Below are 15,500 nucleotides of genomic sequence, written 5' to 3'. Positions count from 1 at the left end.
TTACATAAAAGCTTAATAGAATCATGTACAGAATTTCATCTGAATTGAGTAGGATTTGATTAAGTGTTCAAGTTTAGAGTGTGTATTCACATTCTGGGATAGCTTAAATGGTGAAATAATGTGCATTAGGGATATCAGAGCCAGAATTAGCACTGGAAGAGTGGATGGAAAAGGGGATCTTAGAACTGTTTTGCTTTCAGCTGTTTTCCCCTTAGCTTTTCTGAAATCAAGCTCAAGTAGCTCTGGGAGTGTATCTACCTGCAGGTGTCTTCAATGTGACAGAGCCTTCTGCCACCTAGTGTTACTGGGAGCTCTCCTCAGCAGGAGAATTATTAAATGTCATTTTTTTTAGCAATCCCCACTGATTTCTGGGCACTTTTCTGTGAATGTTTAAAAAGGCACTTTCTGCACCAGTTTCAGAATCAGTTCAGTCAACAGGCACAACTTCTTTGGAGACAGATTTTGGGGATGCAGTTTGCAAGATGAGTCGAGTTGTTAACAAATAATCCATGGAGAATTTCAGCAGTTGTGGATGTCACTGCTCTGTAACAACTCTGTTGGTATTTTCTCTTCTAAGTGAAACTAAGGGGTCCTGCACACTCCTGTTTGATATCTGTGCTTCTGCTGTTTCAGGATATTGGATCAGATTGAAAGCAACAGAAAATTAAAATGAATTCAACAGAAATCATATAAAAATGGTTCAATTTAGACACTTAACTCATTGTCTTTTTAGAAGAGTAAAATGACGATCTCCTATCATCACTGCATTTTTCCCCTCTAGAAATTCTACCAAGGCACAATAGAGAAGGACAATAAAATCCAGAGAATTTCACCCAGATTTCACAATAGAATTGTTAAGCTGTTAAAACAAAAAAATAGCCTTAATGATGCTTTATATTTAAGCCAAATAATAATAGCTCCTACCATATGCTGACAGATAGGAGGAAATTGCCTAGCATTGAAGGAGTGTTTTTTTCTCCTTCATTCCCCTGTAAAAAACATTTTCAGGAGAACAGAGCAACTTTTCCCTCCTCCCCCACCTGGGAGCTGTGACTGCCCTGTGCCAGTGGGGCAGCTCCTTTGCAGGGGGGGTTGGAGAGCTCAGCCCAAAGGCTGCTCCTGCCTGGGGCAGATGTTTCTCATCCTTCAGCCATCCCTGGTGTTGAGGAGAAGCCTCTCCCTGAGCTCCTGTCCTCTCTGCTCCCTCCCACCTCTCCCGATCCTTCCTGGGGAGCAAACGCCAGCCTGGCTGGGAGCTGTAAACCTGATCCCAGCATCAGCCTGAAATGCTGACCTGCCCAGCAGCAGCCAGAACCTCAGGAGGCTCAGGGGCTCCTGCATTAGAGCACAAGTCAGCTGCAAGGGAAATCCACCTGGTTGTCACCTTCTTTTGACCTGAACCATCTCATCTTCTTTAAATACTGTCATTCAAACGGCAACATTTGCTTTCAACAATTACACTTTCCACATTCTGCCTAAAGAAAATAACTTTGGGTTCTTATTATCTGAAATGAATAACCATGAGTTCATAGTTTTTCATTTGAGATAATTATTAGGTTTGGCAGCTTACTTATCTGATCAGTATCAGCAGCTAAAAACCCTCTAGAAATTCTTGTGCTATTTTGAGTCATATTAAACTGGAATTGCCATATGATGTGAATTCATTGCTACTCAGTCAGAACAGAGGATGCTGTGTCACAGTGAAAACAGAACTGACTTTCTGCCAGGGGAAACTGTATTTCAAAGCTGAGGTTATAACCACTTTTTCTGTGCTCATATGACTTTTTTCTGTCAGCAGTGTTTTGGGGGCAAAGCTTGTTGCCATGCCTGATACATGAGTCACTCAGGGGCTCTGTTCTTCCCGGCTGGGACTAAAGCAAGTCCTTAAATGCAAGAAAAACTTGAAAAGCATTGGATCAGTTCATTTTCCAGCCTTGGGCATTAAATCCAGGTCCTTACCAGTGCTCCTGGGGCTAACATACCTCCTGTGTGCTTGGAGCCACCCTGGACTCTGCAGTTTTGTCTTGAGCTAGTGAATGGCATCCCTGTCCATGGCAGGGGTTGGAACTGGGTGATCTTTAATGTCTGTTCCATCCCAATCATTCTGTGATTCTGTGATACAATCACTACTGTCCTCCTCTGTTTCCTCAGAACTGAGCATCAAGCAAAATGTGCTGAAAAGAGGGAGAAAAAAGTGTCTGTGCATCTGCAGCCTCCTTCTGTAGGTGTTCCTGACTGAGTGCTCTGTTCAGAAAGGGCTCCCTTTGCCTACAGATGCATAATTTACATGGAAGCTGGAGGAATCTCTTTCATGTAGCTCTCCCAGAGCCCCAGTTCATCAATATGGATCTCTGGCTGTGTGCTGGGGGATTCATGGTGCTCAGTGGGGTGTGTGGAACATGGAAAAAAGTCAGAGTAGGAGAAACAGGAGGGAATTTTTATCCTAAAAGAAGAGTTTGTGTGTCCAAAAGAACTGTCTTTCAGAATAAAAGCTGTGTTCTCCCTTCTTGCCTGCAGAAGGGATGCTGTATTCCCAGAGTCCAACCCAGGGAAGAAAAGACACAGTGGTGTCTTTAAAACTGAACTTGCCCTATCCTTACATAAAAAAAGATAAGCCTATGAAAACAGTCTTGACTTAGGTAGAAAATTACAGAACAGTGGTTGACTTCCTCAGAGTTATAATATATATTTAAACACATCCATGTTCTTCTTGTGCCCTTTGTCCTAAACACAGTGTGTGGGAGGAAGAGTGGAAAGATGAAGAATTTGGAGATCAGTCTATGCCAGAACATTTCCACAACACATTAAAAAGAGAGCTGCTTTGCAGAATTACAGAAACGGTGGCTTAATGGTTGTTTTACCCATTGAAAAAGAAATCCAATATCACAGCTGAGAAAAGGCCCTTGTGTTCAATGACATTCTTGCTGGGGTCAAGTACGAGCAGAGCCTGATTTAGTCAGGGACTAAGTGCAGCTGCAGCTTTGCAGTGCTGTGAGTGCAATCCTCTCCAGCCCTGCAGAGCTGTGCAGGCTGAGCAGAGCCTGATTTAGTCAGGGACTGAGTGCAGCTGCAGCTCTGCAGTGCAATCCTGTCCAGCCCTGCAGCCCTCTGTGCAGGCTGGGCACTGCAGTGTCCTTGTGCTCTGTGGGACCACTTAGTGTCACTGTCATATTTTCTGAAAAATCCCTTTGCCAGGATATCTTCTCCTGGGAAGATGAGAAGCCTCAGAGCAAAACCAATATTATCTCATTTCCTTCTCCCTGTTTTGCTGCTTCAGAATGTTGCTGGAGATTGCTTACCAACAGGTGCATCTTTGATTGGTTTCATGTGAATTGTCTTAATGACCAATCACCATCAGCTGTGTCAGGCTGAGGAGTCAGTCACAAGTTTTTCATTATCATTCTTGGTAACCTGTCTGTATCCTTTCTCTATTCTTCAGTATAGTTTATAGTATAGCATTTATAATATAATGTAAGTATAATATAATATAATGTAAGTATAATATAATATAATGTAAGTATAATATAATATAATGTAAGTATAATATAATATAATATAATATAATATAATATAATATAATATAGCCATTTAAGAACATGGAGTCAGATTTACCCCTGCAAATACCACAGCTCAGGGCTGCTCAGCTGCTGCCCTTGCAGCTGTTGGAGTCTCCATGCTACGATGCCCAATGGGTGGGAAGAATGATGCACAGAACTTCAGGATATTAGAAGGTTAATTAATGACTTTATTATACTATATTACAGAATATTACGCTAACAAGAACTATCACTAACTAACTCATGACTGTCTCCAGACTGACAGTCCACACAGCTTGGACCTGACAGGCTAATTAACATAAAAAATCTCTCCCAGAATCCAATTACTAAATTCTTTCAGGTAAACAACCTTCCCAACACATTCCACCATGTGCAAGCACCAGGAGCAGCAAATGAGATAAGAATTATTTTGATCATTCTTCTCTCTGTTCAGAGGGCACGTGAATACCACACCGGAGCACTTTCAGTGGGGGCTGATTGATTTAGTGGATGTGGAAGTGCAGAGCTGGAAATCTGAGTGAGGAGAAGGCCTTGGTGCTGGGCAGGGTGTTGAGAGCACAGACAGCTGGCGGGTGACCTCGGGATGGTGACAAATGGGGCACCAGGTGCCCCTGCTCATCCCAGCCCCTCTGCAGTTACGGAAGTCCCTGGCGCTGAAGGAAGGCTTCCTGTGAGCGAGGCTTCCCGAAATAAACACTGACCTCTCGGTACAGCTGAGTGCACGGGGGTGAGGAATCCAAGCTGCTCTCTGGGGAGGAGTTGAAGCAGAAATCCTTGCAGTTTAAAGGGAAAAAGGAATTCATCTGAATGGTAGTGGCTGTGCGTGTTTTGGAGCTGGCAGGAACGTGTGGTGTGGAGAGGCGTGGGTGAGCAGCAAGAAGGAAAATGTTTACACAGCACAGTCAGTGATGGCTCTTCTCTGACATGTGTGGAGCCATCAAAGAACTAAATATTTTACTGGGAGGAAAGTGGGATGTGAGGAAGCCCCCCAACAATTTAAGAAAGAGAAGCCATTATAGAATTAGTATAAAATATCCTTTATAGAACTGAAGCACATGACCAAAAAGAACTTGCATAGCCTTTAGTTTTCCTTTGCTTGCAAAGGATTTGTGTATTTGTAGGTTCTGCTTTCCATTTCCTGTTTTTATTTTAAAATAGGCAGTTGTGTGCTAAAATGAGGAGAACTTTCAGATAATCCTTGAATCCTTGAATCCACCCTGCAGCAGCACAGAAACCTGTAACCCACATTGCCTCAGACCTGCTAGGATGTGCCTCCTTTCTCTAAGGGTTCCTTAGTGGGGTTGTGATGTACTTGAGCAGCTTCAGGGCTGTTTGTTTTTCTTTTCAACTAAAAAATCCCCAACAAAACAAGATGACCTCTGTCATCACTTTAACTTTTGAAACTGTGTTCAAGATTTCCCACATTAGCTCAGAATCACTGAGTGCTCCAAGGACAGCATTGGCTGCTCTCTTGCACTGGTATTCACATTTTCTAAGGCTGGAACTGTTATACCTCGTGTGAAGTGATGCTGTGATCAAATGTTAAGAGAAGCTGATTAAATGCAACATTTGATTATTATCAACAGGAATATTCAGGCACCCACTGTGAATTGTGGGCTCATAGGAGGGGCAAAATGTGCTTCTCAAACATGCACTGGATTTACACATGGGAATTCTTGTTGAATGTGAATTTCTAGCTTGGATAACTGCTCAGTGAAAAGAGGAGGTTTATTTAACTTGTTAACACTTGTAACATCTCCAGGTGTAATTGGATTTACAGTTCCTTTTGAAGATGGAAATAGGACAGCTTGCACCATTTAAGGGGCTTATGTCCCATTTCAAAGTAGTTTTTATATCTACAGGTTACAGTGCTTGAAGTTGATAGTCTCAAAGTCTGTAGTCCATTATGCTTGGAGTTTCTAGACTTTTCTACATGAAATAGTTGTATTGAGGTGGTGCTTTCTTGGGTGGGGCCCTGCAGTGGGGCTGGAATTGTCCAAACCTCCTTTTTTTGGCAGTGCCTGCAGGTCCTGGCCCAGGGCTGCACCCAGCCTGCAGCAGAGGAAATGTGCAAAATGCATATCAGGGCAGAGGAGTACAAAGCTTCCTTTATTCTATAAAACCTTTTTCATCGCTAGTTTCCTGTCTTTACACTTTAAAACATCCACTTCTTTTAAAATTATATCAGTTTCTGGGAGGCGGAAGGCATTGCTCCTTTTCCTTTGATCTCCATTTCTCTGTAGCTTTTCATCTTACCTCAAGGCAACAGCACTGGCTTCTCAGTTACTCCAAAAGCAAATGTTTATGTGTTAAATAAATGCAAGTACCTGAGTCTGGTCTCATATCTATTTAAAAACCAGGGCAGCAGTAGAATTGCAGTGCTGGGAAAATGCTGGAGAACCAGGCGCTCTCTAAAACTTTTCTTCCTTTAAAACTCTTTTTCTGCCAGTAGAAGAGCTGGGTTTTTTATGAGGAGCACTGAAGGTGTGTTTTGAGGTAGCTGTCATAAAGAAATTTCCCTCCATTCCACTCCCCAATGGTTTAGCTTTTCAGTGGAAATGGTTGGTCTCTGGGCTCTGGATTTCATCACAAAAAGAGGAAGTTTTTAGGGAAAGTAGTATGGGAAAATCTGATTCTGTTCTCTTCCCCCACCCAGGAGGGCTTCTGTGACTTTGGGCCTTTGCATTTAAAGGTTTTTCTACTCCAAGGTTCATGACTGCACTCACCAGTTCAGATGTAATCTGTAATAAATTCTCTGAGATGGGTCATTAGATATATCTTACAGGTCATGTATGGGTTTCACCGTTAACAGAGGAAACAGTTTATGTGAAACATCAAATTAAAGTGCTGTGGTTTTTGCATTTAACCCTCAGAAATTCCTTTATTGGTCACTGCAGCAGCTGACTGGGAAGGAGCTCTGAGCCCAGGGTGCTGCTGGGTCACTGTTGCAGCAGGACACTGGTGGCTTTGGGTTTCCAGGATCCAAAGGTTTGCCCTTTATAGAAAGGACGTTATAAAGGAGAAGAGGATGGAGGAATAACTCAGCACTAATTTCTACCTTTGGAGTCAGAACTGGCTTTATCAGCAACAGCTGTTTCACACTTAATATCACATTTGGAGGCTTTTTTTGCCTCTTTCAGTGTCTGGTAGCAGAACTGTGTCCTGTTCCATCTTAGCTGAGGTGTGCTGTGGCAGACCTGCTTTGTTTTCATTTTAAAGTGCTTTGTTTCACCACACACAGTTTACACACACTCCTGCCCTGAGAAAACTCTGACAGCGTTTGAAACAAATTGCTGTTTAGAAAAAGCAGATGGAAGAGGTTAAAAAGAAGCACTAGGAGTCCTATATTTCTTCTATTGATTTGCTGGGCTGGGGCATTTCCTGTCTTTTCTACTGGGAAAGTTTATTTCTGGTAGAACAGAGTTCTTCACTCAGAAAACCTAAAAGTTCTAGGAGCTTTAACTTTTAATTATTTTTTTCCTTAATCCTTAACTGTAACAAAAAGAGATCCATTAGAGACAGAAGGCATCTGCTTGTGCAGAATTTATTGCAAGATGAAGACAATAAATTTCCTTGCTGGAAGTCAGAATTGTGATGAGTAAGCAATGGTTCTGCAGCAGGTTCCTGGGTGAGGGAAATGGGCTGAGCAAGTTTGTGGCATGGAGAAGGGTCTGGCATTCATCTGACACCTCAGAGAGCATTTTCTGCTCACTAAGCCCTCAGAAAGCAGCACAGGGTTATTAATAATAACAAAGCAACCTGGCTTACTAAGCTGAATGTGCACAGCACTGCTGTCTGCAGGTGGGATTGCTGGGGCTGCAGGGGCAGTGCCTGTGCTGGATCACTTGTCTTGGGCAGGAATATTTAGTAGCCAAAACTCTGTTGTGTTATTTAGAGTGAGTTTTCCTTGTACCCCTGCACTATGGGCTGTGTTCAGTCCATAAGGTGCCATAATCTGGGTGGAAATGTATTTTTTATCTCTCTATTTGGGCCTCATCATGCTTAGCCCTGTTTTGACATCCACACTTAATGCTGCAATTGTATACAGAGAAGCATTGAAAACAACCCCAAACAAATAACAGAAGTCCTTCAGTGATTGCACCTATTAAATGGATTTTCTCCCATTTTGTCTGTGTGGTCTGGAGGTGGAGGAGAGGAGTGGCAGGTGGCAGGGCTGGCAGTGTGACCTCGGGCAAGGAGGCGTTGGGTTGGGCTCATGAGGAGCCCTGGCTGAGCTCATGGCTGTATTAAACTTGAATTCTGTGTCAGAACAGGCTGGGGTTCAGCAGGAACTTGTGATACCACTCACAGCTGGTGGGTTTGACATGTAAATACAATCATACTGCCCAAATAGTGTCTGATAGAATGGGTGAAAATCTGTTTGTTTGGGTTTTTGTTTTTTTTTTTAATTTGAGGATTGGGCTTGTAGCTACTCCCTGGAACGACTAATTGCTATTCTGGGTTTGAGTACCAGCTTTGTGCCTTGTGGTTTTGCCCTGCCTTAGTCATATTAGTCTGAGAGAGGGAGAACCACACCATATTTGAATATCACCAGTGCATTTCCTGGGGCTATTTAATGGAGAACAGCAATAAGCTTAGCTCATTTTATAAACAAATTCTGTTTGGCTGCACAGACTGACTGTGGTAGAGCTGACTGGTTCAAAGTAAAGCAGAGCTGAGCAGAGGAGCTCAGTTTGTACCTGCTCAGGGGTGGAGAGTAAGCCAGGGCACACATTGCCAGGCCAGACACAGTGCAGTTCCTTCTGTGCTCTGTCCTCTGATGAGACCCAGTCCCTGCAGCTCCTCTGAGTAACACAGCAATAGCTCATCCTAGGGATTGGTAAATCCAGTGAAAATGCTGTCTCCAGAAAGGCTCAGGAATGCAGCAGCCTATGCTACTGCCTTCCTGATGCTTCACAGTTTTGCAGACTGGAGTATTTTGCTTGCTTTATGCAACTACTATTTATTATTTAAATGATGAACCTGGAAAATTTCCCAGATCTAATGTCTGCCTCATTACTTTATGTCTTGGATACTGCAGATAATCAGATGAGCAGTAAATCTACTCTGTGGAATAGAATGAAATTATTTCTTTTTTTTTCCCCTGTCAAACAACTTGTGAATGATTTTCCTTTTCTTCACTCCCATAAAATACCTAATAGGTAAAAACAAAAATCTGTATGCCAAATACAGTTATTCCACATGCATCTCTAGGTGATGCATCTGCAGAAACACCCCTGGGAGTGTATTTATCTCAGGTGGCAGGAAAGATTGTGTGAAATAACCCCTAGCGCTGGTACTTTGAGTTGGGTGGGTGAAGGGACACTATGGGCTGGTTTGGGGTGGTTGGTTTATGTTTGGTTCTTTTTCTTTGTTTAGGTGAGGAGTTTTAGCTTTGTTTGGTTTTTGGTTGGTGTTTATTTTAGCCAGGTTTGATTGTGCTGTTTCTCCACGTTCTCTCTGATTGTTTGTGACGTTTTTCCTGAATTTCTCTGGAACAAGACCACCCTGCTGAGCAGTGAGGGGACGTTTGCCAGTGGCCCTGGGTGTTGCTGAGCTGCTGTTGGGTGCTCTGGCTCTCAGCAGCAGCAGTGCCTGGGGCTCCTGGGGAGGCACAGGGGGATCACATCCTCTGCCACACTGAGCCCACGTAGCTCTCCACAGCCCTGTCCTGGTGAAGTGGTTGTGACACAGCCTTGGGAAAAGAGAAAACATGAAGAAAACCCCTCCCAGGAACAGCCAGCTTGATTCTGAGCCTCCAGAATGAGTGTGAATTACACCTCTTTCCTTGAAAACAGGAGGGTTTTTTTTGGTTTTTGTTTTCCTCTCACCCCCTCCAAGCTGATGAGAAACTGAAGGTCAGGAATGAGCCCCCCAAGGCTCATGAAGAACAAAATATGATGTGTTTGAAATGATGTGAAAGCTTAATGGGGAAGATCAACATCCAAAGGCTGCAGCCAAGGCAAGGGGGCTTGTTTGGGCACAGGCTGAAGCAGAGCACAGGCATTGCTGGGAATGGGAAGTGTGAAATGGTGGGGCAGGGAACACACAGCCCTTCAGCCCTGCTCAAAAATAATAGTGCAGGCTTTTTTTAACTTCAGAGTTTAGTCTGCCCTCAGTAAAAACAAGTTACATTAAAAAACTGTGCACCAGAAAAAGCAAACCTCTTTTTCCTGGTCTCTGCTTATAAGATTTACAGGTACTTAAAATAAACCTATGAAAAACAGACCCAGTGTGCTGGAATTTGCTAACTAGTGAGAGCAATTACCTCCAGGTCCCAGGACCTAACGGAGCTCGGCTTTTTGGAAATAAAACTTGGCAAGCCCTTCTTCCTGCTGCTGTTGTAAAGGTGTACATGAAAAGATGTGCTGACCTCTGCCAGAAACCCCAGGAATCCAGTTCAGAGAGATTCTCCTGTGGAGGGGATGGCTGGAATCAGGCAGCACAGATGGGGACTGGTGTGGAAAAGGCAGCAAAACCCATTCGCTTCTCATTGTGTGGCTTCAGCGTGGCAGATTCTGTGCAATTGCCTGGTGTACCACAGTAATTAAATGGGTCAAGAGCAGTAAGTTCAGATACTTAACAAGAAAATAAAGACCTCACTTGACAGCCAGCAGCAGGCTGTGCTTGTTTCACAGGAGTAAGGAGAATTAGGGCAGGTTGTGCTGTAAAAGTCGATGGGAGCCTTTTTGGCAATGATTTTGTATTGCTGCAGAGATCACCTCTCAATTAACTGTAAGTGCTGCAGTGGCTGGAAGTCAGGTTGTCTTATGAAACTAATGCTCCAATTTCAGATGTCCTAGAAAAAGGGAAACAATAGACTCTGTTTTTCTCCTTTCAGTGATATATAAGCAAGGGAAGATAAGAAAAGTAAGTAATGAGAAAGATACAACCAACCTTTGTTAATATTGAAAAGTAAAATACTCCCATTTTCACTGGACTGAGGGGAAAATGAAGTTGTGCAATGAAATAAATATGATAGAAGTGAAATCCAAGATGGGAACTGATTTTTGTAAGACTGTCTGTTTTGGAGGGTAGAGGTAGTTTCACACCAGCATTTTGAAGGAAATTATTTGTTGTTGTCAGTGCCCATCATTCCTGGCTGGGGAAAGGAGCTCCTGTTTCCCACAGCAATTTCAAAAGTCCTTTGGGAAGGATGAGATCTTCCTCTTAAAATATTAAGGGACAAGTAACAAGAATTTTAAAAAATTAAAACCCATAAAATGTGTTGTGCCACAAACCAGGAGCTCTCTGCAGACCACCTCCCCTTGCAAATTAAGAGATGGGACCAGCTTTGTTGCTGCGTATGTAAATTCTTTTGGACTGAGCACTATAAAAGGGTTTATTTTATTATTACTTTGTGCTCTCCTGCCTGTGTCTGTGCTGATGGGAACCAATGTCTGGCAGTGAGGGCCAGATTCTGTCACAGCTTGGTACAAAACACCTTAGCTCAGTCACAGGAGGTAAATTCAGTCTCAGCTTCAGCATGTCACCAAGAATCCCTCAGAAACATTGCTCATGTCTGTGCATTGTGGTTATTAGGTGCAAGAAATACAGTTTTTAAAACTGTAATTAATCATCTCTCAGTAATCTCTTTTTCTATGCTTTTATGGCATCAATGGGTATGACTGTTTATTATGTCTTACCTATAAAATCTGACCTGTTTTATATACTCTTTATGGAAACAGTGTACAGTCATAAATTAAAAGATGCAACTGTTTTGGATATTTTACTGGTGGTCCTGTATTTTCCTGCCAAAAGTGCAGCTGTTTTAGGTTTCTTGGGATAACATTATAAAAGGCTGTGTGCGTTTTGCAAGTTTATGCTTGGATTGCCAAGCCAGAGGTGGAATGACTCAACTTTCCCAGGAGCAACATGTACCAAGTGAGGAATCAAAACAGCGGCCGAAGCGCCCCTGTGGAAAGCACTTGGTGTTTATGGGGCTGTGTCTGATGGTCAGGATGGGAGATGGTTCTTGTGCTGCTCTTGCTGGGCTCTCGATTTGTCTGTTTGATGGGGCTTTGGTGCAGAACTGGTGGAGAATCTGTCTTGTACTTGTCTCATGGGGTGCAGGAGCTGTGGGGTTATGAAGCCATCCTTTAGCAGGAGCTCTCCGTGTGTGGCTGGGGTGGAGCCCTTGGAAGGAGCCAAGGGGAGCCAAGAGTGGCAGTGCCAGCACAGGCAGCATGCTTGTGCTTCCATGTCAGCTCCTGCTTCCATGTGAGCTCATGCTCCCATGTCAACTCCTGCTCCCATGTCAGCTCGAGTTTCCATGTCAGCTCCTGCTTCCATGTCAGCTCAGTGCTTTGGAAGGTTTGGGGTAGAATTAGATGGCTCTTCAGTTGGGTGATGATTAATTAATGGGGAAGTTTAGAGCCTTCTTCAGCCAAAGTGGTGGTGGCCTCCCACAGATCTAATTCCCAGGGTCAGTGGCTCCAGGCACAGGTGAAGCTCAGCCCTGTGGTCATCAGAGCAGCCGGCACAGTCAGCCTGGGGGAGTGTGTGGCATTAAGTGGCAGAGCTGAACCCCTCCTGTTCCTGTGGGAATGCAGGAAAGCCTCTGGTGGTGTCCTTGTCTTGGCAGGACCTGTGGAGTGGGGAATTGAGCCACCCCCAGAGCGAGCACAGAGAACACAAACCCTGGGTGCCCTTAGCCCTGTGCCACCAGAGTGCAGGCTGGGGCAGCCTGCCTGGAGGTGTGTCATTGCTTTAACTCGCACAAGTTTTATCCTGATGTGGGCAGTGGGCAGCTCCATCTCCTTGCTTTCTCCCGAAAGGTTCTCTCAACCCCGCTGTGCTGTGAACTGCAGGGTGTTTGCTGTGCTCTGAATTGACGCTGCTCTTTGCTGCAGGTACCTCACCCACGTTCGAGCCGCCTCCCCGCAGGACCTGGCTGGGGGCTACACGTCCTCGCTGGCTTGTCACCGGGCCCTGCAGGACGCCTTCAGCGGGCTCTTCTGGCACCCCAGCTAGCCAGGGAGCAGCAGCCTGTGACCGAGGGACACCCAGCGGGGCGAGGAGCCACCCAGGGCAGCGAAGGCGGGGCGGGATCGCTGCCGCATGCACCGGCCGGGCTGCGCTCGCTGCCCTGTGCCCCCCTCTGGTGCAAAACCGGCTGCGTTCGAGTGTTAAAGGGAAAACCCAAACCCCCTTGGCACCAGAGCTTTGTAAAATGGCAGATACATTCTTGTGGAGGGGGAAACTCGTTACTCATGTGGCACTTTGCTGAGGGAGGCTGAAGCAATAAGCCACATCTAATGGAAGATGTGAATAACTCAGCTGTGTACATTTGAGGCTTAAAGAAATACACTTGTAAATTTTTTTTTAAATAAAGCCAGACTTTAATAAAGTTTGTGGTTTTACTCTTATTGCAGGGTTTTATTTGCACAAGCATTTAAATGCCATTTTGATTATAACATTTAGTGTCAATATTCAAGCCTGCATTTTCTTCCCATAAAACTAGTTTTCCCAGTTTAGACAAGTGGGTTTTTCCTCCTGCCAGTTGGATGAGACAGGAAACTCTGGAAATATGCTGACACAGTTCTTGTGTGGGATCCTTCCTCCCTGTGTCACTTGGTTCTTACCTTTGCTTGGAAAAAAAGCTTTAGCTCAAGGTCTTTCAGCTGAGGTGCTCTAGAAGCAATCTAAGAAATGTCAATACAAGGCAAAGTCGCTGAAGTAGTCAAGATTGTGGGGTTCCCTTTTGGGGTTTGTTTGTTTTCTCTTGTATGTTTGCTTTTTTCCTGTTTATCTCCATTTGTAACTTTTCTGTCATAAACTCAGGAGTTTCTTTAGGTGGGAACATCTTTCTGGCTTTGGGGATGATCCCTGCCACCTGATGTGATCCTTTTTGTATTCCTGGCCTGCTTCTTGTGGCGGAGCCTTGACCAAGTGCAGGAGGTGGGAAGCTGCTCAGGACAGCCACCTTGGGCCATGTTTTATAGGCCTCCTGCTCACAGCTGCTGAATCCTGCTCTGAGGAGTGCACTAGATGGATGTATTTTTTCTATGCTGTAATAAAGAGATGAATGAGATCTATTCCAGACTTGGTGTTTTCTTTTTAAAGAAAATGGGGGGAGATCGCAAAATTTCCATTGCCCTTTGAAATTCCCTTGGTTGTGCCCAGAACAGCTGCTGACAAGGAACGTTCCAGAAGGCAGAGGTAAGGTGATCAGATCCTTCCCTCCTCTATTCTCCTGTCTCTCCTCTCCCAGGCTTACCCAGGCTGGTGAAGATGCACCTCACCAATGATCTCTTCATATTCATTTTGGAAAGCCCCAGGTCATGCCCTAATGAATACAGAACTGCATATGCATATTAATATTTATAATTTCAATACACTCATTAACTTGTGTGTAGCTTGGCTGTTATTTAGTATGTCATTTCTTGTACACAGAACTGGCAACTGCACAGAAAGCTGGAAAACACCTGGTTATCAGCATAGTGATGTGTCTGCTAGACTGGTATCTGAAGTTATGCTACTGGAATAACACTGGCATTTGGTTCTTCAGGGAAAAAAACTTTTACTACTTTAAATCCTTCCCTGCCCTGACACTGTAGTAAAAATCAGAGTGACATATTTTACAGGTTTGGCCCAGAAATGGTGATCAAAGCCTGGTTTGGGTTGGTGCAGTGGTGCCAAGCCCTGAATTGGGGCTGTGGAGCAATGTGAAATCACAGGGACCCACAGTCTGTGTCAGGCAGGGATCCCAGGGTGGCTGCACCATTCCAGAGTGGTAGAGGAACTTATCACTCCAGCAGTGTTTGTGGGGGGCCCTGGAGAACAGGAGCTGCCTTCAGATGTTTATGGAAAGGGGGAGGCAGCAGCTGGAGAGCAGCAGAGGTGTCAGGAAATGGGACAGGCAGCGGGGCCGGGGCAGAATCCCAGCACAGCCGTGCCTGGGAGGAGAGCACAGGCTGGAGCTGCAGGGGCTGGTGTTGAAGGGCTGAGCAGGAGTCTGGGGCTCAGTGCAGGCCAGGGAGGGATCAGGACACCTGGGTGAGCTGGGACAGCCTCCCTGGGGATGGATAAATGAGATCCTGCAGGAACCTGGCTGCGAGGGCTCGCTCCCAACACCGGCTGCGCAGCCAAGGGAAGGAAAGGCCGGCACACGGAGCCACCAGCAAAACAAATCCGTGGCCCTTGGTGGTGTTTGGGTGAGAACCAAAAATGCAGCAAGCTGCAGGCTCAGGGCTGGGGCCACAGCAGCAGGGCCAGGAGGGTGACAGACATCTGGTTGCTGGGCGTGAGCTCAGAGCTTGGGCTGAGGGAAAATATCTGAAACTGAGAGGGCGAGCCGAGTTCTCCGGCCAAGTAAACTATTTGTGGTTGACATTGCCCAACAATAGTTTGGATGGGTAAGAAAAGGAAATCAAAGGCAGAGGCTTTTCAAATCCCTGCAGAATACAAGCAGCCAGCCAGAAAGATCATCCAGGGACTGCAGCAGGGGAGCAGGCAGAGGTGGGGAGAGGGCAGAGGCACAAAAGCCACAGGAGGACACGGTTTCAGGAGGACAGAATTGTTTTTCAGGTGCTGGTTTCAGCCTGGAACTGCAATGAGAGCATGAACTTCATCTGCAAACGTGCAAAAGACATTAAAGTCTTTCTGGCTCTAACCATGGGCAAACACAGAGTCAGGAGTCAACTAATCTTTAACTAAATCTTGGTGTTAAAAAGAATTTTTTACTCAAAACCTCAGGATGTTGGGCTATCTGGCCCTTTTGGTATCTCAGGTTAAGCTTTTGAAAGGTTACCTTGCTTACACAAGAGCTGTTTGTGCATCTGCTAACCATAATCCAATACTCTGAAACCAGAACACATCTGTCAGGAAGAATCCAGGGCAGGGGTTGTATCAGTCACCTTCCTAGACCTGACAAGACATGAAAGTCTGTTCTCCCCACAACCTGCACATTATCAAAATGCTACAGCAGAAAACTAGCCCAGG

At 45.0% G+C, this 15,500-nt stretch overlaps 1 protein-coding gene across 1 annotated transcript in view; it reads left to right on the top strand.

The window, feature by feature from the left end:
- Positions 1-13,590, top strand: part of MNAT1 (MNAT1 component of CDK activating kinase) — a 119,410-nt gene extending 105,820 nt beyond the window's left edge. Inside the window, exon 8 of the mRNA XM_030948553.1 lies at positions 12,410-13,590. Within this exon, the coding sequence (XP_030804413.1) occupies positions 12,410-12,530 (121 nt within the window). The 3' untranslated portion in view covers positions 12,531-13,590. The remainder of the gene's footprint in view (positions 1-12,409) is intronic.
- Positions 13,591-15,500: the final 1,910 nt, after the last annotated feature.

This window comes from Camarhynchus parvulus, chromosome 5 (genome assembly GCF_901933205.1).
Source record: "Camarhynchus parvulus chromosome 5, STF_HiC, whole genome shotgun sequence".
Taxonomy (NCBI): Eukaryota; Metazoa; Chordata; class Aves; order Passeriformes; family Thraupidae; genus Camarhynchus; species Camarhynchus parvulus.
This window is presented reverse-complemented; position numbering and strand designations above follow the sequence as displayed.